Below are 27617 nucleotides of genomic sequence, written 5' to 3' on the forward strand. Positions count from 1 at the left end.
GACACACTCTTGCAGTTTAAATCTAGATTAAAGACCCATCTCTTTAACCTGGCATACACATAACATAGTAATATGCTTTTAATATCCAAATCCGTTAAAGGATTTTTAGGCTGCATTAATAGGGTAAACCGGAACCGGAAACACTTCACATAACATGTACCTTCTACATCATTAGAAGAATGGCATCTACGCTAATATTTGTCTGTTTTTCTCTTGTTCCGAGGTCACCGTAGCCACCAGATCCAGTCTGTATCCAGACCAGAGGGTCACTGCAGTCACCCAGATCCAGTACGTATCCAGACATGATGGTGGATCAGCACCTAGAAAGGACCTCTACTGCCCTGAAAGACAGCGGAGACCAGGACAACTAGAGCCCCAGATACAGATCCCCTGTAAAGACCTTGTCTTAGAGGACCACCAGGACAAGACCATAGAAAACAGATGATTCTTCTGCACAATCTGACTTTGCTGCAGCCTGGAATTGAACTACTGGTTTCGTCTGGTCAGAGGAGAACTGGCCCCCCAACTGAGCCTGGTTTCTCCCAAGGTTTTTTTTTCTCCATTCTGTCACCGATGGAGTTTCGGTTCCTTGCCGCTGTCGCCTCTGGCTTGCTTAGTTGGGGTCACTTCATCTACAGCGATATCATTGACTTGATTGCAAATAAATGCACAGACACTATTTAAACTGAACAGAGATGACATAACTGAATTCAATGATGAACTGCCTTTAACTATCATTTTGCATTATTGACACACTGTTTTCCAAATGAATGTTGTTCAGTGCTTTGACGCAATGTATTTTGTTTAAAGCCCTATATAAATAAAGGTGACTGATTGATTGATTGATTGATTGATTGACATTGTAACTGACCGAGGCCTTCAGTTTACTTCACGTGTATGGAGGGAACTTTGCTCGAAGCTCAATATTAATGTAAGCCTCACCTCGGGCTACCATCCTCAGGCCAACGGGCAGGTTGAGAGGTTGAATCAGGACCTAACTCGTTTCCTACGGACCTATTGCCATCAAAATCAGCAGGAGTGGAGTCGTTTCCTTGTATGGGCTGAATACGCTCAGAATTCCTTAGTTAAGCCTGCCACTGGACTGACACCTTTTCAGTGTGTCCTGGGATTTCAGCCTCCGCTCTTCCCGTGGCGGGGCGAGCCCTCTGATCTCCCCGAGGTAGATTCCTGGCTTCGGCGCAGTGAGGCCACCCCTTATGAAAATTAACCATGGTTTTACTACAAATAAAACCTAAAAACCATGGTTACTATAGTTAAACCATGGTAACCACAAATTAACCATGGTTTTGCTAAATTAACCATAGTTTAACCATGGTATTTGTAGTAAATCTGTGGTTATACAAATGGTAGTCAACACGCCAAAAAAACATGGGTTACTACAGTTTTACTATAATAAAACCATGGTTATTTTTCATAAGGGACTTTGGATACTGCTCATGTGCATTTACAGCGGGCAATTCAAAAAAATCAGCACTATGCGGATCGGAGGCGACGCGGGGGTCCCCGGTACCGTCCCGGCCAGTGGGTGTGGCTCTCAGCCCGAGATTTCCGTCTCAAACTACCCAGCAAGAAGTTATCCCCTCGCTTCATTGGTCCTTTCAAAATTCTGCGCCAGATCATCCCTGTCTCATTTAGGTTGGCTCTTCCTTTTCATTATAAAATCTCACTTACCTTTCATGTATCTCTTTTCAGACCCGCAGTCATCCCCAGGAGAGAGGAGGGCCAAGAGGGGAACACGCTGGTGCAGAATCTTCCTATTGAGGTTGACGGCGCAGAGGCCTACTGGGTGCGAACAGGACTCCAGACATCGTGGTGGGGCTCTAAATTACCATATTGTCTGGGAGGGGTACGGTCCTGAGGAACGCTCCTGGGTCAGGTCGCAGGACATTCTGGACCCCTCTCTTACCAGCTTACATCGTGACCATCTTGACCGACCTGCCCTCAGACCCCGAGGAAGACTACATCAACGTTCTGGTCCGCGTTCCCGAAGCCGCTCTCAGGGGAGGGGCTATGTCATGGAGCAGTCTGCTATGCCCTCCTCTGGCGGCATAAGATCCCTCTCTCCTGAATATTAGGACTGCATTTCCCAGTGTCCCCAATCATCCCCGTCTAACCCTGCTTAATTATCTTGATTACCTTTTAGTATTATCACCTGCAACTTGTCTTTTCCCCTTTATATGGACTGCTCTCCCCTTGGTTATTTTGTGAAGTTTTGATTTACCCCTGGTCTGTATTGCTATTCTCCGTATTATCTCTGGACTTTGAAACCTGATTGATTATACTATCTGAGTTCTCTACAAACGTCTGCTTAAGTTCCCTTTCAATGCCAGCCTGGGTTTATGTGTACTGTTCTCTGTTTAATCACCTGTATTAATAAACTGCTGCAGATGGATCTAACTGACTCCGCCGTTTCATCACAAACACATGTAGACTGTCATTTGTTTACACTGCAAAGGTGTTCAATTTTAGACAACAACAACTACAACAGTAATAATAATATTAATCACTATTTTCCAGTTTATCAGTTTTTTAATGTTTTGTACCAATATTTAAGGTGGACTTATTGATTAGGTGCAAGAGTAGTAGTGATGGTTACAATAATAGAATAATGCCAAAATAGTAAATTGTGCCTTGTTCCTAGATGGATAGAGAGTGGAAAGTAATAGATCAGATGAGGAGATGGAGATAGAGGAAGAAAAAGAGGGAAATGTAGAGGCACAACGACAGAAAGAGAGCAGGGAACCGCAAGCCAGGACACAGAGGCTGGTGAGAAAGTGGAAAATGTAGAGGCACAAGCAATAAGAAGTAGTCCAGTGCAGAAAGAAGTAGCCATGGAGAAAGAGGCTGGTGAGAAAGAAGGAAATGTAGAGGCAGAAAGAGAGCAGGGAACAGCAAGTCAGGAGAAGGAGAAAGATGCCAGAGAGAGGCTAATTTCAAACCTTTTTGGACTACAACACCCAACTGATCCTGTCCACGTCCTACAATTTAACATAAAGTATGATGAGGCCTATATCCAAATGTGTGATAATATTGGATTCTGCCAACCAGTACTGTCATTTCCAAAGAATGTAGAGGGGTCTATTTTATATTATGAAAAATAGAAGTGTCACACTAACTGGAAAACTGTAGGATTAAATCGCTGGAGGAAGGCTTTAGAAAAAATGAAAGAGCATTGTGCCTCAGAGGCTCACATGTATGGTATGGTGAGGTGGAACTCGTTCAAGAAAAAATTACTGGAGGCAGCATTTGAAGTGGGTGACCTTGAGTCGCAAGCTGCAAAAGACAAAGAGAGGGAGAGGAGCAGAGAAGTGTTGCCTCATCTGATTGCCATTACTCTTTTCCTGGCAAGACAGGGCATGTCTTTCAGGGGAGATGTTGAGACTTCATCAAGCCAAAATCGAGCAAATTTCTTAGAGTTAGTGGAGTTGTTCAGCAAGCATGATAGTGTAATTAAATTACACCTTGATGCCGTAAAAGAGAATCAGCGAACCTACAAAATCTTTTCGATACTTCTGGATGAAACGAAAGATGTGTCCCACACTGAACAGGTTTTGTTTCTTGTGAGATATGTACACAACATGAAAATAAAGGACATCCGGGGTCAAGGTTATGATGGGGCTGCGAACATGAGTTGGCACTATGAGGGATGGTAGTACAGAATCCTAAAGCAAAATCAAACATCTGTTTTGTCAACTTTTTCTATCTAGTTGAAACACTTTAAACTTTTGATACACTTTTGATGACTTTGGCCAACTCATCAAAATGGCACTCTGCATTTATTGAAATGAAGAGGAAGCACCCCGATCAGCATCCACTGGAGCTGAAGAAACTGTCAGATACTCAGTGGGCCTGTATAAAGAGTGCACTTAAAACTCTGGAGAAGGTCCTCCCCTCTGTCATGCAGTTCCTTGAGGAAATGACAAAGCAAGATCCCCCAGACTCCTCAGCTGGTGATGCAATGATCCATCTAAATAGCATACATTTTGAGTTCTTCTTGTGTCTGGAGATGACCTGTCCAATCTTCCAGGTGTCTGCAATTGCATCTGATGCATTGCAGCAGAAAGACATGGACCTGGCTGCACCATACAGCATTGTTGATGGAGTTTTAAAGAGGCTTGCCTACAGCAGAACAGAAGAAGAGTTTGAGAACATAAACAGGCTACAGAGAAGGCTGCATCAGTGGGCCTGGATCTTCCATCTGAGGTCCCTGGTCAAGCTAGGAGGAGGAAAGTGCCAGCGGAGTTCGAGTTTGCTGTCACATCAGCTACGACTGACCATGCTTTCCCAACTTTGCTGGAGTACTACAGTGTTAAAGTGTATTACATTTTTGTGAACACAATGATACAAGAGCTTCAGTGACACTTTAAAGGAGGAGATAATTAAAAGTGGAACATTTTGCATCCCTTCCATTGCCTGGGAGTCCCAGACAACTGGAAAACAGCTAGCATTCCAACAGCAGCATTCCAGTCTGTGAAGAAACTGTGCCAGTTCTATAACATTGAAGATGAAGACAAATTGCAGACAGAATTGAAGGTCTTCCATACATCATACTAGAAATACTAGCATAAGAGCATGCCACTAATGTTAGTGTTAATGTAGTTTGCTAATAGTAATGGAGGGTGAAATAATTGTCCCAGTTCATGTTTCGGTGTACAAATCTGAAGTGTGCCGTCATTTGGGCTTATGTGGTAACATCCACCGCGGGACTGTGGCGCTGGTGCTGCTTTGGTTCCGCCGCTTGCCATGTGAAGAGGGTCGCTCGGGGCTCAGCAGGTGGGAGGTTCACCCCGCGACTCTAGTTAGCTCTCATTTTGGGTGCGTTTTGTGCAGTTTGTGCGATGCTCGCGGTGTGGTTTCAGCGATTCCAGCCGGAAAATAAATACAAACGGAAATACTTATGTGTAAACAGACTTATGTACCTCTAGAAGCTTACTTGTTATAGCACTTATATATCATTGCTCCTTTGTTGATTTTGATTGCATCCATTGTCCGAGTGGAAAGGTTCAAAATCTGTATTAATTTTGTGACACAATTGTACACTGAAACTGTGAACCTTTAAATGAGGGTCTAATATTTATACAGTACAGACCAAAAGTTTGGTCACACCTTCTCATTCAAAGACTTTTCTTTTTTTTTATAACTATGAAAATTGTAGATTCACACTGAAGGCATCAAAACTATGAATTAACACATGTGGAATTATATATGGAATTATATACATAACAAAAAAGTGTGAAACAACTGAAAATATGTCATATTGTAGGTTCTTTACAGTAGCCACCTTCTGCTTTGATTACTGCTTTGCACACTCTTGGCATTCTCTTGATGAGCTTCAAGAGGTAGTCACCTGAAATGGTCTTCCAACAGTCTTGAAGGAGTTCCCCGAGAGATGTTTAGCACTTGTTGGCCCTTTTGCCTTCTGTCTGCGGTCCAGCTCACCCCTAAACCATCTCGATTGGGTTCAGGTCCGGTGTCTGTGGAGGCACCCCATCACTCCTTCTTGATGCCTTCAGTGTGACTCTACAATTTTCATAGTCATGAAAATAAAGAAAACTCTTTGAATGAGAAGGTGTGTCCAAACTTTTGGTCTGTACTATATATATATATATATATATATATATATATATATATATATATATATATATATATATATATATGTGTGTGTGGTCTTTTTATAAAAATACATTAATACATATTATTCATTTAACTTAAGGATCCTGCAAGCGCTTTAATTTATCCCCTTTACTCATACTTCACAAAAAGTGGTTCAATAATGTTGAATGTTACAGGGACTGATTATTGCCAATGCAGATCTCAGTGTGTTCTGGTTAAACAACTTTTATTTATTTATTTATTTATTGTAAAGGTTTGCATATAGTGGTGTGTTCTTAATGAAAGCTTTCCTTACAGTATATCCTATTCCTAAAATGAGAAATATCCCAATATATCGCCTTGCTTACAGTATCGCAATGTATAGTGACATATCGCCAGATTCATGGTTTTATAAGTACACTCATAAGTTTTCTTTACATGAACTTTACATGATATTTTAAGTATACACCTATGTCCCTATTTAGGTATTCATTTGTATAAATTTTGTTATATGAATATCTGAACATACAAACATCAACAGAAAGAAAATGGTATCTGCTTGCAAACTAAAAGCTTTTTTTCTAGCTTCATGAATATTTTTATAAACACTTGAATGTAAGTTTCACAAAAGAAAGAAAGAAAGAAAGAAAGAAAGAAAGAAAGAAAGGAAGAAAGAAACATTTTGAACAAAAAGCTGTAATAAAAAGACGTGATAATCAATACATACTGTAGATTGAGTCGACCAGCACCTGAAGCTTGACAGTCATTTCCTCTTCATGGGTCACTGTTTTATTCCATCACATTACACAGTTTTGATGCTGTTTTATGTCTGATGATCATGTTAGATTATTTGTGAAAGCATCTGTTGTTTTGGTTTCTTCTTCACTTGTGTTTTGGAAATTATGTACAGAAGATGTATGTAATGCCCCTTACCATATAACAATGAAAATGTGGATTTTTTGAGCACAAGTGAAGCTCAAATATATTTAGACTTTTTCTAAGTATAAGTCGAGTATACTTAAATGTCAATACATAAGGCCAGTTTCTGAGAAGTACATAAAAGGTAGATTGAAAGTATACATTCCTTTTTTTTTTTTAAGAAGCACACTAATAGCACCCTTTAATAAACATATTTTTCTTAAGGGGATATAGTCTGACACAGGGTTTAAAAAATATTTTGTGTTAGGTAACATGGCATGGTTGCAATGTTGCTGTTGGTAAGTTACATGTCTTTTCTTGATGCTAAAAGTGCTTTACATAGGATGGGGAAATCTCCTCGACCACCACCAGCAGCATCCACCTGGATAATGCACCTGCAGCCATATTGCACAAGAATGCCCACCAGACACTAGTTTATTGGTAGAGAGGAGAAGAAGTGAAGACGTCAATCAGTATATTGGGATAATTATGAGGCCATGATGATGGACAGAGGTCAGTGAACAAATCTGGCCAGGACTCTTTTTCGAAGGACATCTTGGGATTTTTAAGCTAGTAGCGTTGCTAATTGTAGCTAGCTACTCCCCAAAACTGACAGCTGTAGCATGAAAGAAAATTACAATTACAATTTTGCAGAGTTACAGCTGTCAGAATAGGAATTGTATTTGCACTTGCTTTGTATGACATCTGCAGCTGCAGTACACTACTAGTCTCTCACACTATGTTAGCATGATCTTCGTATTCTCTTTTTCCAGTCTCTTCCACAGTTTGGTGACTGTAGTGGGTTTCTTTGCCATAATATAGTCACCTAGTCACCAAGGATTTTCCAGAGATTTTCAACCAGATTAAAAAGACTGTGATCTGGCTATTCCTTTATTTCATTCTTTTCAGCTTCAAGGAACAGCTTTACCTGTTTTGCAGTGTGACATGGGGCATTGTCCTGCATGAAAATTGCAGGCTGATTGGGTGATGAATGCAGGGTAGGAACTGCATGTTGCTGAAGGAGGTTCTAGTAAACATTTGCATTCACTCTGCCATGCATTTCACCAAATACAACATGTTCCGATGTTGATCCGGGAACAATAGTGCAATAAACCAATTAGAACTGAGATATTTGCAGGAACTATTTTAGGCTTAAAACAATGGTTAGGTGCTTCTACAACCAGGCACGTGCACACATAGACATCAAAGGGGGCTTGAACACCTGCCCTTTTTATTCCTGGAGAGAAAGTGCCCTTTTTTCTGGGGTGCTTTTTTTTTCTTTTTTTCTTTTTTTGAAAAAATAATATATATTCCTGTTTGCGCACAGCTTCCCTGTCAAACAAATATATTTATTGAAGAATAGTGTATCTAAATATCAAGTCAGGAGTTCTGAAGCGCACATCGACACTCATCAGATACACAGACACACAACTGCAGGCAGCAGCAGCCCCTCCCAGCAGTGTTTTTCTTGGCTTGTGCTGAGGTGAGTGGAGCTGGTGATGAACAAAAGATTAAAATACCAGTGCCTCGAATAATGCTCGAATTTACTGCTGATTAGCCAAAGGCAAATATAACTTAGTTAACCTGTGTTTTGCTAGCATGCATGCCTCATGAGCTACTAGACTAGAGCTGTGTAAGGGATAATCGCTATACATTATCCTCCTGCTTATTACATGGCTACCTACCAAATAAATAAATACTTTGACACAAAATATTAAAAGGGAGTTTATTGATTTAAACCCGATTGTATTGCTTCCGCTAAAGAAAATAGTACGTTCCGTCTCTAACGTTAGAATCCTGTGAGTCCATAGCAACGCTCTGTTTTTCATAGCAACGGTCTGTAATACTCCGCACAGCGGTCTGTTATCAAGAAATAACAAGAAATAACAGACCGCATTCTACATTGGAGATCAACCAAGCCATGTAATAAAATAAGTTAATAAAATAAGAACGTCCCCAGTTAGTTAATGACTTATCAAGAGTCTTTCCCCCTGAAATTTAGAAATTTACAGATGCAAACAGATGGAGGATAGGCTACACTCTAAAAAATGTAGTAAATCTGAGTAACTGCATCTGTACATTAATAAATAAAACTGAGTAGAAATAAGTTAACATTAAAAATAACAATATTTATAAATTAACTTTTTATCTATTAACTTTTTTTTTTATTTCCTCTAAACCTTTATAAAATAGTATTCCATACAACCACAAATACATTTTTATTTAATTTTATTTAATTTTTACTCAATTATTTTGGTAAGTTTAATTCAAACAATCAAGTAAGATTTCCAGAGATTTTCAGAGACATGTAATTTTATTTGAAAAATAATATGAAAAAAAAAAAAGTATTGTATTAGTGTACAGTTTTTGATAACACCTAAATTGAGACAATGAGACCAAAGTAAGAGCTTAATAAGTTTATTTAGCTTCAGTTTTTTGCTTAAAATTTCATCAAAAAAGATAAAACTATTTTATATAAAATAAAATCTACTTTATAAAAATGTATATGCAGACAGTAGTTATACAGTAAAGACATACAGTAAAGACATAACAAAAAAAGTTACTTGCATCACATTCACAATGCATGTAAAAAATCATTCTCATATATGCTTACAATAGCAAGTTTTATTTGTCAAATACTTTATGGGTATATCATTAAATCTCTCTCTCTTACAAACACACACATATATAAAAATTCTGCATTACATAAGAATTTCCCATAGAGAGAATGGCAGTTTTAATGTAAAGCTTCAAACAAACTAAAATTATTTTGTTCCAGTTCTTCAGGTTAATGTGTCTCACTTTTATTTATGTTGGCATTAAAATCCAAATGAGTCACTCTGTAAAGAATTTGTGCAGGTATTTGTACGTGAAGCTTCCTCTGTGAAAGCAGTTTCCAAAACCTTCAGGATTGACTTGCGCACCTTGACTTTAAAGTCTTGTCCCATGAAAACATACAACAATGGGTTCAGGCAGCTGTTTAGGAAAGCCAAACTGGTCGCAATGGGAATTCCAACAGTGGTGACATATTGCAGGGTGTAGCTGTATTTCATTTCCACGTGGTTTACCATCTCAATGAGCACCAGGATATGGAAAGGAGCCCAACAGATGAAGAAGGTGGTGACCACAGCAGCAATGATCTTTAAGGTGCGTCCAGTTCGGCCAGGCATGGAATGGTTTCTTTGGAGACGAAGGATGATGACTGCATAGCCGGAGATGATTATCACAAAAGGCACCACAAAGCCTAAGATGAAACGGGTAATGATCATGGCACGATACCGGAGCCTCACCACCTCTGGTGTTTCAGAGTCATCAGACAATGCAAAGTTGTTGTAGCAGATGATTTTGTTGCTGTGGAGTGCAGTGTCCCTGAAGACGAAGGAGGGTGAGCTCAGCACCAGGGCAAATAACCAAACTCCGAAGCTCACCACAGAAGCTCGGCTCACATTCCGATGGTTCTGTGCCCAGATTGGACACACCACAGACAAACAGCGGTCAACACTGATCACAACTAGGATGTACACACTGGCAAACATGTTGATTAAACTAAGTGTGCTGTTGAATTTGCACATGAACTGGCCAGAAGGCCAGTGGAAGCCCATAGCCGTGTAAGCCACACTGAGAGGAAGAAACAATGTGAAGAGGAAGTCTGCTACAGCAAGGTTCAGAAACCAGACCGTGTTGACCGTCTTTTTCATTTTGAATCCAGTAACCCAAATGACAATGCCATTGCCCACCACTCCAAGTACAAAATCCAGACTGTATACAATGATTGACATGATGTTAAGAGATTTCCTGAGATCTGTATACTCATCATAATAATCTTCATAGTAATCTTCATAATCGGATGAGTTGTTATTGAGAGGACAGTTTGTAAAATTGTATGGATCCATCATTGAATCTTCAGACCTATGTTGAAAGAACAAATATGGTATGATAGTAGTCAATTTTAAGCAGTCAAAATATACCTAGACTGAGAACCATCAATTTTTTATTTTATTTTTTTTTTGATAAAAACATTTTTGATATTTTATTCTACGTCCTTTGTAGAGGATGCCAGGACTAAGTTATAAAAAAATCAATAGATATGAAAAGGCATGTATAGGCAAAACAATGCTTTTTTTAATTCACCAATCAGTTTTTAGGTTTCAGGCTATTTTTAACACAACTTTGTACAAAGATGTTTCTCAACTATGTTATGAAAGATATAACAGAATGATACTATTTTACTTTATGGAATATGTCTGTATAATGTCCATAATTTGGTATTCTCATTCTATACCATGTATCTATACATTGCATATAATTTGCAAATTAATGCGTTCTCGGGGGAAACCATAATGAAAAAAAAAAAAAAAAAACATGTTTTATACTGGGAGTAATAACTTGTCAACATTTTCATAAGAGTATTGCATATTTCCTATGAATATTGAATATGGGTTTCCCTAAAATGTGTAACTTAATATGCCATTTGTCCTGGTGTCCTCCACGGAAGTCATGTATGAAACATATGCCCTGTTTCATTACAAAAAGTCTTAATTCAATCTGAAACCCCACTATATTTTTCTGAGATGTTTTTGTAAGACAAACGATTTAAAAATGAATCAGATTTAAATGTTAATTACATAATACATCATATTTTCCTAAGAGTGCTAAGTTTTGATCATTCTGTCAATATCAGTAATTTTTAGGAGGATTGTTTAGTGATCAAACATCCAAACATCTGATATCCTCTAAAAGCCCTGAATGTGCTGTACAGGACCACCAGACTTAATTTGTGGGTGTCAGAGAAATTCACTAAAATATAATGTTCTTTACAGAGGAAAAAAAAAAGTCAATGCTGGGTCCCAGGAGGATATAGAAAGAAAAGAAACTCATTTGCTCACATGTTGTTCTGCTTTTGTCCACTGGAGGCCATTATTTGATTATTTGTAGTAAAGTGAGTCTTTGCATTAGAGAAAAGCTCTAAACAAAATCTGAAAACATTTTCTCTACTCAGCCATGTCAAATTTCACCATCTATGAATTAACCATCTATTAAGGTGAGACACTGCAGGCAAAAACACAGTTTTTTCAAGCACCCGTCAATTTTGAGATTTTGGGCTTTTTGGTTTTTCATAAAGTGCTTTTTCAAACTAGTGGAAGGAAAACATCCAAAAGACAGTGTAAAGTGTTTCTTTTATAGCACTTTATCTGTTTATGTCAATAGAGTCCAATTACAATACATATTTTTAAAGGCCGTTTTCTCAAAATGAGTTTTTCTTCAACACTGACCCATAAATCTCCACTTCAGTAACACTTACACACACCAAACTTGACATTTTTATTCCTGTCTATATTCTGAAGGCTTTTACAGAGGGATTTGTTCATACAGTATATATTTTCCTTGATTATATACATTTTATCCCCCCCAAAATTGTGAAAATATATCGTTTTCTGGCTGTTCAAAGTATTTTCTGAATTATGGAGTGACAAAAAAAAAGATAACCAGAATTCCCTCTGTAAAAACATTTGACTCTAATATGTCAAAAATATTAAACAAAAATTTTAAAACTGAATTTTCATCTAGTGTTCAGATTTTTGTACTAGACATTTATGCGAATTAGCACATATTTAATTAAATAATGCCTCATTTGCATATTTAAACAAAACATTTTTGAAAACTTGTAATACAAAAATTGTTTGCAATAATCAATGTAATCAATCAACTGGGTAAGTAAGGTGATAACTATTAGTTTTTTTTTTTTTTTTTGCCCTATTCACCTGCAGTGTGTCGCCTTAAAATACACATTTTCTTCCTGTTCTATGATGAACATCTGTCTCTACAGTGCATTAAACTGAGTTCATGCTATTCGTGAACTATTCATATTATGTTCATGAATATGAAATATGCTATTCATTCATGAGTTCATATACCCTAGACAATTCTAGGCTGTCTCCAAAATGTATTTTAGACTTATTCATGCTATTGTTAAAACGGTTATATTTACAATGCAAACGATACACAGCTCAGTTTGTGGTTTGATCTCTTTAAGAGACACATCAGTTGATAACTAATGATGCTCAATTGACTGTAGCCTAAAATGTTCATTCGTTTGAAAATGTAATCATACTTAAAAGTTGCATTTCACAATAAGAAATTCATATTAAGCGTGCTGCTTACCTAGAGTTGACTAAAAAGTGACCTCAAAATAATTCGACCAGACCTGTGATTTACGAGAGCAAAACTGCAATAATCTCTCTCGCTCCTGGTCGGGAAAGTCAATACAAGTTTGGAGTGACGTCACATCACCACCCTGCTCGTTCTACTTGGTTGTTCTTGTTGCTGCTGCTCGCTTATTTATCACAGTTTTATAGTTATGTTCCTGTAGGTTTGACCAAAGCGGTGTGTTTATACCCACAATGCACTGATACGGTAAGACTAATCATTTTTGGAGGCGACAAGCCTCTTCAACGGGTTGTAATTTACAGAATATTTCCAACATTTGCAATGACAGCGGTTTTCACCCAGATAGTAAAACACACTCGGGCCAGTTCCGGTTAGATTCTCGCCTGCCGGAGACTCCTCCGTCTGCTGCACGCGGGTCGGATGTCTGTGGACTTACTACCCGATTCCGGTGTTGTGCCCAATTTTGACCCCCTGCCAGATTATTACCCTCCTAGGTTTAGGAGTAGGTTTGAGGGAGGGGTTAGGATTAGGCAATCATGTAGTGGTACAGCCCAGCCCGCCGGACGTGGCACGGATTGATTTCTAATATCTACTTTACTGTTCACTAACCTTTCATTTAAAATTGATACGAAGCCAAGATGTATACTTTGATTGTAATTATAAATACATAAACATCTCATTTTGATGAATGCATTTTTAAAGTAAAGAACTCACTTGATTAAGTTGGCATGAGAACATTTTATTTACAAAACTATGAAATTACAGCAAACAAAAACAAAACAAAAAAAGTAAAAAGTTACACATATAAAAACATTTAGCGAAATTACCTTTGCATTTACTTAGGGGAGAGCAGGGGCAAAAGTACTATTTTTCAGAAAAACATCATTTTAAAAGATAATGTTGTAGACAGAGATATATTTCTGCTGTGGCCAGTAACGTTCTGTCTCTAACGTTAGAATCCTGTGAGTCCATAGCAACGCTCTGTTTTTCATAGCAACGGTCTGTTATACTCCGCACCAGGGCCGTGCACAGACATTTTGAGGGGCAGGGGCTCAAGTGAAATAAAGGGCACTTCTCATAATTACGTTTTTTTTTTCTTTTTTTTTAAAACAAAAAAGTATATATATTAACGCAACACTGACTTTCTTTTAAAAGAAATAATTAAAAAAGTTAATTAATTTTATCTTCCTCAAACAAATTTTCAAAAGATGTCTACTACTCTTGGCTGTTTCCTGGCGCTCCTTCTAACCGTAGAGACGGAGGGTACTATTTTCTTTAGCGGAAGCAATACAATTTAAATCAATAAACTCCCTTTTAATATTTTGTGTCAAAGTATTTATTTATTTGGTAGGTAGCCATGTAATAAGCAGGAGGATAATGTATAGCGATTTTCCCTTACACAGCTCTAGTCTAGTAGCTCATGAGGCATGCATGCTAGCAAAACACAGGTTAACTAAGTTATATTTGCCTTTGGCTAATCGGCAGTAAATTCGAGCATTATTCGAGGCACTGGTATTTTAATCTTTTGTTCATCACCAGCTCCACTCACCTCAGCACAAGCCAAGAAAATCACTGCTGGGAGGGGCTGCTGCTGCCTGCAGTTGTGTGTCTGTGTATCTGATGAGTGTCGATGTGCGCTTCAGAACTCCTGACCTGATATTTAGATACACTATTCTTCAATAAATATATTTGTCTGACAGGGAAGCTGTGCGCAAACAGGAATATAGATTATTTTTTCCAAAAAAAAAAAAAAAAAAAAGCACCCCAGAGAAAAGGGCACTTTCTCTCCAGGAATAAAAAGGGCAGGTGTTCAAGCCCCCTTTGATGTCTATGTGTGCACGTGCCTGCTCCGCACAGCGGTCTGTTATCAAGAAATAACAGACCGCATTCTACATTGGAGATCAACCAAGCCATGTAATAAAATAAGTTAATAAAATAAGAACGTCCCCAGTTAGTTAATGACTTACATCAAGAGTCTTTCCCCCTGAAATTTAGAAATCTACAGATGCAAACAGATGGAGGATAGGCTACACTCTAAAAAATGTAGTAAATCTGAGTAACTGCATCTGTACATTAATAAATAAAACTGAGTAGAAATAAGTTAACATTAAAAATAACAATATTTATAAATTAACTTTTTATTTATTAACTTTTTATTTTATTTCCTCTAAACCTTTATAAAATAGTATTCCATACAACCACAAATACATTTTTATTTAATTTTATTTAATTTTTACTCAATTATTTTGGTAAGTTTAATTCAAACAATCAAGTAAGATTTTCAGAGATTTTATTAAGTTAATTAAGTTAAATATTTACTAAGCCACATAATATTTTTGAGTGTAGTAGGTTTAAAACAAACTTCATCTAAATGTGGATTTTGAAGGTTTTGTTTGATGATGGTGATGATACAGTCCTCCCTCAAATGTGAAACTAAGTCCTTGTCAGTCACCATGAGTTATTGTGTATGTGTACATGCATAGCAATAATAATATTAATGTATTTGATTAAAACATTAAGGCAATTCAGCATTCTGATGCTTAGTTGTGTGAAGCTAAAAAGTTATTTTGCTTGTGAAACAAAAAGTATTTAAACAATTAATTTTAATCATGCTTGCAGTGCAGGGCCAGGCAGGCAGCATAATGCCAAAAAAAGAGAGGATACAGAAAAGGAAGGAGAAGGATCGCCAGGAAACAGCCAAGAGTAGTAGACATCTTTTGAAAATTAGAGTTTGAGGAAGATAAAATTAATTAACTTTTTTAATTATTTCTTTTAAAAGAAAGTCAGTGTTGCGTTAATATATATACTTTTTTGTTTTAAAAAAAGAAAAAAAATACGTAATTATGAGAAGTGCCCTTTATTTCACTTGAGCCCCTGCCCCTCAAAATGTCTGTGCACGGCCCTGTCTACAACCTTGTTAATCAGCTATCATTGATTTTAGGAATAAATTATAGGTAGGGTTAGGTTCAGGGGTAGGGACTGGGTTAAGTCTATATTTTTGGACAGTAATGTTGATCCAGGATCATCAGAAGATGTTGATCCAGACACATGTCTTACTTGGCAAAATCATTAACACATACTTTTACTTGGTGATGCATGTGTGTCTTTAATAAAATACTTTTTTTTTTCAAACTTGCATTCTCTCTTATTCTCATGCGGCATGAACCACCTTTTTTGTGTTCTATTTCTAAAATAAAATTAAAAAAAATTCACAGATATTTGGCTCTGCACTAAAAAAAATAATTATCACTGCACTAACAATTTAATCTGTTTTTCTGCTGTCATCTTGTGATATCTATCCCGCTATCTACTGAATGTTATCGTTTTTATAGTGCCCGTGGCCCTCATAAAGATAAATCTTGTTTGTCTATGTATCCTAAGGGGAAATTATCAAATAACAATAGAGAAAGAAAATGGCTTTTTTTTTCCAAATGGCTTGGAAATATTTATTTCACCAAGAATTTAACTCTGCACCCCACTTAAAACTTTTATATAAAATATTTGTGTGTAATTAATTAATGTATTTATCTATTTATGATTATTATTATTTTACAAGTTTAAAGAGGACACTTATTTCGGTTTGGTTGTGTGACGTCATTAAAACGCGCCGCGATGCTGGGTTTGTTGTGGTCCGGCTGAAGAAAGGTTTGTGGGTTTTAACTGTTTAAAACATTGAAATCGATACAAATTGTTCATTCTATTTTAGTTTTAACAATCGATCTGTAATTATTTATTATTGGCATTGTAATGCTGTATCAGCACACTAAATCATGAATCCGTTTATTATAAGCACATACTGAACCACTGACATGTAGAGATGAGGGAAACTGAGCTTTTGATTCAAAGCAAAGGAATCAGTTCACGCTGTCGACACCCGCTGGTCAGAAAGAAGAACTTTCTCAGACAACAAAATGTCTTCTAGAGTTATATAACTAAATATGCAGTTTCTGCATAATTAAAACTCTTTTATTCATTTGTATTTAGAGTTTGTGTAAGCCATTAACACTCTGACTAACACACTTTGCCAATAACCCCTTTGAAACACACCTAGAAATGTAGTTTGGATTTTTCTTCATCTATTTATTTATTTTCTATTCAGTAAAATGGCAGTGTCCAAACACAGAATAAAATCCTGAGATCCATGTGACATCCTGTTATGAAGATGGCATTAATTAAAGAGGAGCGTGGAGACATGAAGATTGAAGAAACATTCAGAGCAAGACAAGAAGATCCCGATGAACTAACGGGTTGGTTTTTATTCTCTAAGCTGAACCGTGATCCTTAATAAGATGTTTCCCTCTCAGGAAAATAATTAATTTTGAAGAGTGTCATTTGGTGGCTTAATGAAAAAGTTTTATGTCAGACTAGGGATCCACAGATATTAGTATTATTTTTTTTTTTTTTTTTGGCTAATACAATATTGATTTTAATAAACATCTTATTCACCAACTCTGATACAGACACAAACACTTGCTCACTTATTTGAATTTTATTAAATAAAATATATTACATTTTGAAATCATCAACATTCATTGGGGCATCATTATATAAGGGGCACAATATTAAAAATAAAATAAGACATGGCAACCCTCAGAAGTTACTTTTGCTATCAAATAGCTCTTATAATATAAATTATTAAATACATTTTTGCATTATAATATTACATATTTATTTATTGAAGTCATTAACAAGTGCATTAATTCTAGTGATTATGTTGTATTATATCTAGAAGGCTATAAATGTTGCTACTTCGGAAAAAGATTGACTGCTTCCCTAAGTGCAGTCTGACACACTATACAGGGCTCAATGCTAGGGAATATTTCTATCACAAACAAATATATTACACTGTATAGCGAATGTGTAACACTACATGCTCTTTACTGTATAAATTAAGTAATATTAATTAATATCAATATTAATTTTAAATGCTTTACGTGTGCGCTTCAGATGTTTTGTGCACACAGAATTGTACAGTAAAGAATTGACTTATATTTCACGTCTTCATGCACTCAATATTTTACTGCACCTTATGTCATTACACCATTTCTAAATCATTGCACATGTGCAAAACTTTCCAGTTTTAGTTTCAATCTGATCTAGTGTTTATATGTCCTGTTGAACGGATTAGAAAAGGTTTATCACACACCTCTCAAACCAACTGAAATGTAGGTTTTATCACTTTTATTCAGATTGAGTTACATGGATTATTTTCATTGAGATTGAACTGATTGTAATCGTAATATAATGATCCATGTAAACACACCTAGTGATAGTTCCATCCACTCTCTTCAGCACCATTCATGCTGGCTAAGGGCCATCTGGCTGTCCTTAATGTTTGTACAGATTTATTTTTGTTCGCTTTCGAAGGCGGTTTACTTCGACATTGCGTCAGGAATCTGACACGACGAGGACTCCCTTCCTTTCTTAACCCACCTGAAATCTTGATACTCTGGACCCATCGAGGCTCCTGACACCCACAGGTACTGCATCCTGTGTCTGAGTCTCGGTCTGGAGTGGGAGTCCACCGACGAACCGGTTAAGAGTAAGCTGGATTCATGGTTCCTTTCCTCGCACTGCAAACGATCCTTTGGTGTATAAAGATCTGCGTGCGGCCACAGACTTTGCATCAAAAGCTTAAAAAAGATGTCCCAGGCAATTGGACAGAGGTGGGCGTAGGTTTAGGGGGGGACGCTAGGTCTTGTCCCCACCAATATTTAGCAAGCTCCTTTGAACTGCCATTTGGATCATTGCACTGCTATTTGGATCGATTCTAACGGCCAGGGCACGACAGTACAAGAAACGCCGCAATTTAACTGCCGGTGGGGTATCTGACAGGCTACACGCGCGGGCCGGGACCACTTTAGTGCTTTCACTAGCAGCGAGCGGGTGGTTTGTGTGTGCGCGCATGTTGACGACGCCGACGGTACAAGGGCTGTCTCTCTGCCACATACAAAGGCCAGAGTAAAAACATTTTAATATTCCGGGAGGGGTTTTTGCCCCTTTTTGTACTTTGTAGATGGCACCCAAGAAGAAGAAAGGGGACATAAGAAGCTTTTTCATAAAGCAGAGTCAGAGTGTAAGTAGGCAAAATAACTAGCTAGTAGGGCTGGGATAAACGATTATTTTTTAAACGATTAATCTAGCGATTATTTTTTCGATGCATCGATTAATCTAACGATTAATTTTTCCCAGACCGATTCGATTTTGATTAACTCCCCATTAATTGACTATTAACAATTCATACATGTTGAAAAAAACATGAATTCCTTAACATTGCAGTATATGTTTATTGCTCTTAAAATTACAAAATAAAAGCCTGACTAAGAATGCATTACTTTGCACTTGTATAGAGATAGCATTCAATAAAACCTTGAAGCCTTGAAAACACATAGCTTACTGAAACAAGCTTACTGAACACATAGGGCCTAGCTTACTGAAAAATGTTCTTCTTTCAGATGAAAATAACAACAACTTGATGTCTAGCATTCAATAAAAAAGGGAGTCAGCAGCCTGTCATGGAGAGAAAAAAAATCTCTGAATGCTCCACGTGAAACTTTGGCATTCAGCCCTTTTTCTATCATGTCTAATGATTTTGGTTAATATGCACGAGAGAGGGAGAGAGAGAGCGAGAGCAAGACAGCGCTCGTGTAGTTTGAAGACTGTATGTGCGCGAGCGCGCGTGAAACTTTGGTGTTTCGCCCTTTTTCTATCGTGTTTAATGATTTTGATTAATATGCACGAGAGAGGGAGAGAGAGAGCGAGAGCAAGACAGCGCTCGTGTAGTTTGAAGACTGTATGTGCGCGAGCGCGCGTGAAACTTTGGTGTTTCGCCCTTTTTCTATCGTGTTTAATGATTTTGATTAATATGCACAAGGGAGAGAGAGAGCAAGAAACGCTCGTGTTGTTTGAAGACTGTGAGTGCGCGTGCAGTTTGGGCTCTCTCTCGTATGCGCCCTGTCATGCATCACTCACCGATCAAATAAGGTTTTGACAGCCGCCAAAAAAAGGATAAATGCAGAAAAACCCCTGGATTGGTTATATAACGTTGGACAGAATGTTGATCCGGCCATCGTGCATATTCAACGCACATAAGGTAAACGTTTTGCAGACGTTTTTTAGAGAAATAAAAACAGGTCGACGAATCGATGCGCATATTTTGCTTCGACGTCATCGATGACCTCGACGCCTTGTCCCAGTCCTACTAGCTAGCCACAAAAATAAACTAGCAGTAGTGACTGACCAGGCTTACAAATGCATATTCTGTGGAAAATAGTATTAACTGGTGATAGTATTACCCAGGATGATAGAATGCTACGTTAGCAAGTAACTGAATGTCAGTTAGCCTGTTACCTTAACTTAGAATCTTGCAGTCAACATAAACGTGAGTGTACTGGAGGGTAAATAGTGTTTATAATAGAAAAAGGTTATTATATATATTTATTTAGATTTGTTTCCTTGTGGCAGAGTATTTTTTGTTAGTGTAAATACTAATGTACATAATAATTTATCTTAATAAAACGTTTGGTTGTTCAGCATTACACAGTTTCAGATTTTTATTTTTTGAGAGTGCATTTTTGAGATTATACAGTTATGCTAAATCACCATTAAATCACTGGTATCTTACAACAAAATAATTCTGGGGGGTTATATGGGGGTGTCCCCACCAAAGCTGAGACCAAACCTACGCCCATGGGATAAATAGTAGTGCTCCACTGGAATCTGTGGCTGACGCTGACAGAGCTGAAGGATGGGATGGGCTCTGGGAATCATTAATAGATTTGGGTTTGCAGCCTCCCGTGCTCTTACCTCTGCATTAACTGTCGAATTCACTCTTGACGTATTGCTCCTACATAAACATTTAGCAAAGGGCTTGTGCTCCCCGTTAACCGCAACGTGCGACCCTCACGCCAACACATCTTACATATTCATCCTGTGAGTATTCTGAACTCGACTTTTGTTCAACGGTGTCACTCAGAATGGAGACAATGAAGCGCCCCACCACCCTCTGTGCTAAATTACAGACGCATGGCGAGCCATTCTGGGCGTCTCGGACTAGGTGCAGAATGTAAAAAAAAATTTACTAAATGCATTAGTTTTGGTGCAGACAACGCTTGTTCAATGGTGTGTTCACGTAGATCGTATCGGCACACAGCGCAATGATGCTGAAGCAAGTGGTCCTCAGTCTTCTATCAGATCATGCAATATAAGTGGTACTGAAGCAGATCCTTGTGCAGATCCAGATAAGAGATTGGTTTATTGGTCTTGGCCCATTCAGAAGATGTGCTCAACAGCCACAAACGTGCCCTGTTACTTCATTTGGAGAGCTTGGGTGCTCTATGCTTCTGGATTCGGTCTTGATGAGTGCTCATCTGTGTCAAGAGCATATACGATATCTAATGTCTGCTCTGGATGGTTTCATCCTCGGATGTCCCGTAGCACTGAAAGGATATCAGAGGCTTTTGGTATGAATGGCAGCAGCTGCGATGGTGTGTCGCCTATGATTTTTTTTATAATGCGCCCCCTCCAGATTTGGCTGAAGAAGTGGGTAGTTAGAAGGTCCTGGGTAGCGGGGAATGCATGCAAAGCTTTTCAATAGAAAGCTTTGAATTACTCCTTGTGACGAGTGGGGTGGTTTGTAAATGAGCTACACCTGCGCCACTCACCGGTCTCGAGTCCCACGGAGGAGATCGGAAGGATACAAAAGAGGAGCGATGACAGTGAAGGATGAGAGAGGACCAGGACTGAACTTTATTTTGTGTTTGGTTTTTTGTTTGTGGGCGTCAGTCATCCTAGAGGGGCTGTCGTGCTGTTTTGTGTTTATTTTATTATTAAAAGCTTCACTTGAATGTCCGGTTCCCGCCTCCTCCTTCCCGTGATGGTGATGTTTTTATAGTGTTACACTCATTAAAACTAAATAATTCAAATCGAAAACAAAAACACTTTCATTATGTAATCAGTAAAGATGCATTACTCTGTAAAAGCGCATCTGACGAGGAAATGGTGAGACAGTCATAAAACAATTGTTTATTAATAATTCAAATGGCTAATCTTTTTCATCATCCAAAATATAAAAATAAGAAGAAAGCCTAAAACAGGCCCAAATCCCTGCCCTAGAGCTGAAAATAAGTTGGGGCCCGGGCTGAAATGCAGTGATCTATTCCAGTGGTTCTTTGGTTACTCTGTGGATATGAAAGGCAGCTGTGATGGTAGTCAGTGGAGGGACAGTGGGGTGTAAATGTTTTGTTGACAGTTCTAGATTAAGATTTAGAGCACCTGATTAAGCTATTTGAAGATCAGGTTAAATTTTACTTATTCTGTCTTTTGGAAACATGTAAGTATCTTCTGTAGCTTCTGAAGGTCAGTACTACAAAAAATTAATAAAAATCTTTACAGCCCATTAATGATATATTGTGATTATATTAATGATATATTGTGATAAATAATGTTATAGTCATGGTCCCCTTTATTTATATAGTGCTTTCAACAATATAGATTGTAGCAAAGCAACTGAACAGCATTAAATAGGAAAATAGTGTGTCAATAAAAGTAAAAAGGCAGTTAGTTCATCATTGAATTCAAAGATGTCATCATCCAGCTCAGTTCAGTCATGATATCAGTTTCATAATATCTGTGAAATCAAGTCAACGAAATAGCTGGTAATTAAGTTTCCCCAACTAAGCAAGCCAGAGGTGACAGTGGCAAGGAAACAAGCTCCATTGGTGACAGAATGGGAGGTGGGCAGTTCTCCTCTGGAAGTTCTCCTACATGCAGAGTTTTAGGTCCTATAATTAGCACCTGTTTTATTTTATTTTATTTGTTTTAGCAGTAAGAAATTACTCCTCATTCAGGTTTTTATATTGGTTTTTACTATGCATTCTGTTCATTTTATAAATTGGTATGTTTCTCCGGGCCTTGAAGAAATGTACAGCTGAGTATCATCATAACACTGAAGGCTAACACTGTGCTTCCTGATGATATCTCCCAAGGGCAACATGTAAAGCGTGAAAAGTAACGGCCCTCATACTGAACCTTGAGGTACTTCATACTTGAGATGTGCATTTCAAGCAAAAGTAATAATCAATAATCGCTGGGTATTTATTCGATTAGTAGTCGATAATCACCCCCCTCTCGCACATGCACCCATGCACTCACACACACATAAACACAAACCCATAAAAAGAGAGAGAGGGAGAGAGACTATTCAATCTGTATGATAACAAACTGTTTAATATATTAGAGAAAGGTCTATCCTAAGCCAAGAAATGTTAAATATGATTCTGACCGTAACTGGGAACAAGTCCGGTAAGATCAGGAGGAGTGTGATGTGGGTTGTCTTTGGCTGATTGTAGACCAGGCATGCTGCTGTGCTCTTGACCATCTGCCAAGGCTCAGTCGTGCTGGCTGGAAAGCTGACCATTCTTGAAATGATAAGAGATTGGACTAGCTTCTGGACCATGCATTTTGGAGCTGCTTATTATCTGCATAGCAGCAGAATAAGAAGCCATGTCCCTTTATGATTGTTCCCAGTGATATTGTGTAAATGTAGAAGCAAACAGAACTGTGCACTCAATGCTAGGGTAACTCCAGGAGCAGTTCTAGCTGTATGTTGTTAGTTTTGATGCCTTTAATGCCGTTAAAATCATTATTATTTTTTTTGTTTCTTTTTCACTTTAGAACTGATGTCACTGAAAGAGGAGAGTGACATGCTGACTGATATGGAAGAGAAAGATCAATATGAGAAACATCATGGTTTGATAACTGGAGATGAATCTTTTAGTTGCTCACAGACTGAGAATATTTCCTCAGGAAAGATAGATTGTCAAAACATAGGAACAATAAGTTATTTTGCCTGCTTTCACTGTGGGAAGAGTTTCAGTCAACATGAAAACCTCCAGGTCCACCTAAAACTTCACACTGGAGAGGAGTCTTATGCCTACCCTCAATGTGGAAAACAAGATGGGAAACTTCAAGTCCACAAAAGACTTCACACTGGAGAGAGCCCTTTGACCTGCCAACAATGTGGAAACATATTTACTCAAAAAGGAAGCCTTAACAGGCACATGAGAATTCACATTGGAGACAAGCCTTACACATGCTTTCAGTGTGGAAAGAGTTTTGATCAACATGGGAATCTTAAGGTCCACATGAGAGTTCACACTGGAGAGAGCCCTTTCACCTGTCGGCAGTGTGGAAAAAGTTTTAGCCGAAAAGGAAACCTAAATTATCACATGAGAGTTCACACTGGTGAGAGTCCTTTCACCTGTCAACATTGTGGAATAAGTTTCACTGTGAAAGGAAGCCTTACCAGGCACATGAGAATTCACACTGGAGAGAAACCTTACACATGCCCTCAGTGTGGAGAAAGTTTCGAACAGCATGGGAACCTTAAGGTGCACATGAGAATTCACACCGGAGAAAATCCCTACACATGCCCTCAGTGTGGAAAGAGTTTCGATCAACACTGGAACCTCAAAGTCCACATGAGAGTTCACACAGGAGAGAAGCCTTACAAATGCACTCAGTGTGGAAAGAGTTTTGATCGACATGGAAACTTTAAAGCCCATGTGAGGGTTCATACTGGAGAGAAGCCTTACACATGCACTCAGTGTGATAAGAGTTTCACTCAAAAAGGACACCTTGAAGTCCACATGAGAATTCACACTGGAGAGAAGCCTTTCAACTGCCAACAATGTGGAAAAAGTTTCAGCCGAAAAGAAATCCTTGACAAGCACGTGAACATTCACACGGGAGAGGATGAGTTTAGATCCACATGGACATCTTAAAGCCCACATAAAAACTCACACTGGAGAGAAATATTTATATTTGGTCAGTGTGTGAAGAGTTTACGATATAATGAATTCATTAATTACTACATGCAGATTCACCTAACCCCTTCTAAGCTGTTCAAGGTCTTTTTAATGCCAAATGACATTTGCTAAAAATATATATTTAAAAAAAAAAATGTTCCCTTTATCAAAATGTCAAAAGACTTTGTACGCCTGTGGACACTTGCTATCTTTACAGCTAAAAAAATAATAATTGGATTGATATATGTTAGTGTGGGAGGGGGAAAAAGTCACACTCAGGATGTTTGAAATGACCCCACATTGAAATGAATGGGGAAATTATAAAATTAATACTTTTTATTTATAATTTGTCCAATAAAATCACTAAATCTGCCACAATGCAGAACACAAAATGCACAAAAATGTGGCAACCCTTCCACTGATCCACTATGTGGAACACTCTACCCTCTAAAAATCACCCATTGAAATAAATGGGATACTATATAAACACTAATTTCTGTTACATAATTTGTCAAAAATGACAGTTACAATGCAAAAAACAAAAACTAAAGGTGTGACACCACAACACATCCTTGATAGAGGAAAAATACACCCACCCAATGCCCCCCAAATTCACTCATAAGAAATGAAAAAGTTGCATGACATAATTTGCTCTCTCTTACATAATTTATAGGGGTGCTCCGATTGATCAGCTGATGATCACTATCAGCCGTTAATTGTTTTGGGATGTTTGATCAGCAGTCTCTAAATAGCCTGCTTCAAATCACATTGCGTCTGCACTATAAGCGAGCTGCACATTAAACACAGTAATTATCACTTGCAGAATCGAGGCAGTGTCGAATTGTTACAAAATTGTATACATTTCCGTGCCCTCATGCACACTCGCACCTCATACACATAATGCCAGGTTCACATTTCTCTGTTTGCAGTGTGTATGTGGTGCATATTTTTTCTGTGCTTATGTTAAAAAGATTGAAGCGTTCACACTACACACAGCAGTGCGTTCCAGTTATGTTGCATCTGCAGCAGTAGATTATTTTTGGTAAATATGAACATGGATTGACACACAAATTTTATTTCACCATACATGCATATTAATGCTATATTTATTATTGCGTTTAAACACGTCTATTTATGATTGTATTACTGCACTGTTTAAAAAAAGAAAAAGAAAAGAAAAGAATCACAATGCTGAAAAAAACTTTCAGTAACAATGTTTAGATTTAAAATCAAAATAATGGATAAATGTGTTTGTAGAAAACAGCCTGTGCTGTGCGTAAGCTATTGCGCAACAATTGCACGATTGTCAAAACAAAAATGCAGTGCATGATCAAATATTTAGGTGAGAAAAATATGTTATATGTCTTACAAATTGAAATATAATAGAATGTCTCTCAGAAGTCACCTAAGAGAGGAATTCATTTTCAAAAATGAAATTCAGACCCTGAATAAATGTCTAAAAATATTGATTGGATCATCACTGTAAATGATTCTACATGATAAAAAGAAGGCTTTAAAAATATCGGTATCTGTGATTGTATCGTCAGATACTGCTTTCAGTTATCGGTGATCTGCCTCAAAAATCCTGATCAGAGCATCCCTAATAATTTGTTAAATAAAAATCTACAAAGCTACAATGCAGAAACATACACAGAAATGATAGAGTGACACCACAGCACATCCACGATAGAGAACGAATGCAAACACACACACTAATACACACATATAACACCATATTCAGGTTTGGCTGTAATTCTTGCATGTAACCCTGTACTGTGTAACCCTGACAAACAGCTGTGTTCAAACACCTTATACGTTCCCCATTAAAAGAGAGATGTTTTATATGTCATCTGTGTGGAATAAGTCTCATTGTATCACAATTTGCAGAAACAAAGCTAATTTTAAAGGTCAGAAAATCTTAAAGGGTTGTTTATGTGTATATATATATGATTTGCACACATGCACAAATAAAATGTGGAAAAATTATTTTCAACTTTCGTTCTGACCCTGTCTCTAAAACAACCTGTTTGGAGGGTGCATGTCCTTTCAGGATTGTCGTTAATTGGACACTGTTGGCTAACGTCACTTCAAAGCAGTGTTAATTTCGTTGACTAAATATTTTCGTCATTATTTTCGTCACAAATATATTTTTGCGGACGAAAACGAAACGAGAACTAAAATAGAAGGCACTGATGGAGACTAAAACTATGACTAAATTGATTGACATTATCGTCAACGAATAAAGGACGAGACGAAAATAGACTGTGACGAAAATCAAATCAGCAGACGGGAGAGATGCGAGGAATGAACAAAGACCCGGCAAAACATAACAGGCGAGACTGCATTAGAGAAGAGAACCAATCAGAGCCTGACTTATTGAGACGTGAAGCGAAGGTCTTCAGTTTTTAAATGAGCTCCCGGGAAGACGGCATTCGAAGAGGTGATGTCTAAAAGAGCGACAAAATGTCCACAGCTCACTTCACGTTTGACGACGAACAAAACAAAACAAAGCGTAAAGCACGCGGAGCGCTCATTCGTGGCAAGAACACAACCAATTTGAAAAGACATTTACAGACGAGCCACCCGGACATTTTCTCAAATGTAATTTCACAACGATGTTCTTTTGTTTATTGAGCTAAGCAAAAGTGGAATACTGCAGTGCGTAGATGTTGTAGCATTAAATATTACGAACTGAAAAGTACTGTAAAATAGCCCCTTCTTCAAATTAGATGAGAGCACAATACTAATACGTAATATCATGATAAATACATTTGATTAATACTAATGTTTAGTATATTTTATAATGTTCTACTTGTTGACAATATCACAAATATTTCTATATTAGTCATGTGAAACATGAATGTTCACATCCTATCATTATACATACAAATCTAGCAATATTGTAGTATTTAAAACATACAATATTGCTAGACAAATGAATACCTTATAAAATCTTGTTACTTTTTTTTATCCACCTAACTGCCAACTTATTAAATATTTACTTTAAATGTATGCACTTATTGTTCAGCTCAGCTGTAAGCTTTAAGGTCCTGGACCTAACTTTATTTTTCTTTTATTGATGGTCAATTGGCAGCTAGTTATTGTTTACAT

General features: G+C 37.7%; 2 protein-coding genes across 2 annotated transcripts; one reads left to right on the top strand and one right to left on the bottom strand.

The window, feature by feature from the left end:
- Window positions 1-9133: 9133 nt before the first annotated feature.
- Window positions 9134-12760, bottom strand: LOC113057558 (chemokine-like receptor 1). Its single transcript, XM_026224979.1, has 2 exons — window positions 12694-12760; window positions 9134-10440 (listed from the first exon to the last, which is right to left on the bottom strand). Exon 2 carries the CDS (start codon window positions 10425-10427, stop codon window positions 9351-9353), a length of 1077 nt encoding a protein of 358 aa, XP_026080764.1. The 5' UTR covers window positions 10428-10440; window positions 12694-12760; the 3' UTR covers window positions 9134-9350.
- Window positions 12761-16296: 3536 nt separating this feature from the next.
- LOC113057439 (gastrula zinc finger protein XlCGF57.1-like) lies at window positions 16297-26611 on the top strand. The gene is made up of 3 exons (XM_026224868.1): window positions 16297-16344; window positions 16799-16946; window positions 23374-26611. The coding sequence occupies exons 2-3, from the start codon at window positions 16856-16858 to the stop codon at window positions 24480-24482; spliced, it is 1200 nt and encodes a 399-aa protein (XP_026080653.1). The 5' UTR covers window positions 16297-16344; window positions 16799-16855; the 3' UTR covers window positions 24483-26611.
- Window positions 26612-27617: the final 1006 nt, after the last annotated feature.

Source organism: Carassius auratus, chromosome 38, assembly GCF_003368295.1.
Source record: "Carassius auratus strain Wakin chromosome 38, ASM336829v1, whole genome shotgun sequence".
Classification (NCBI taxonomy): Eukaryota; Metazoa; Chordata; class Actinopteri; order Cypriniformes; family Cyprinidae; genus Carassius; species Carassius auratus.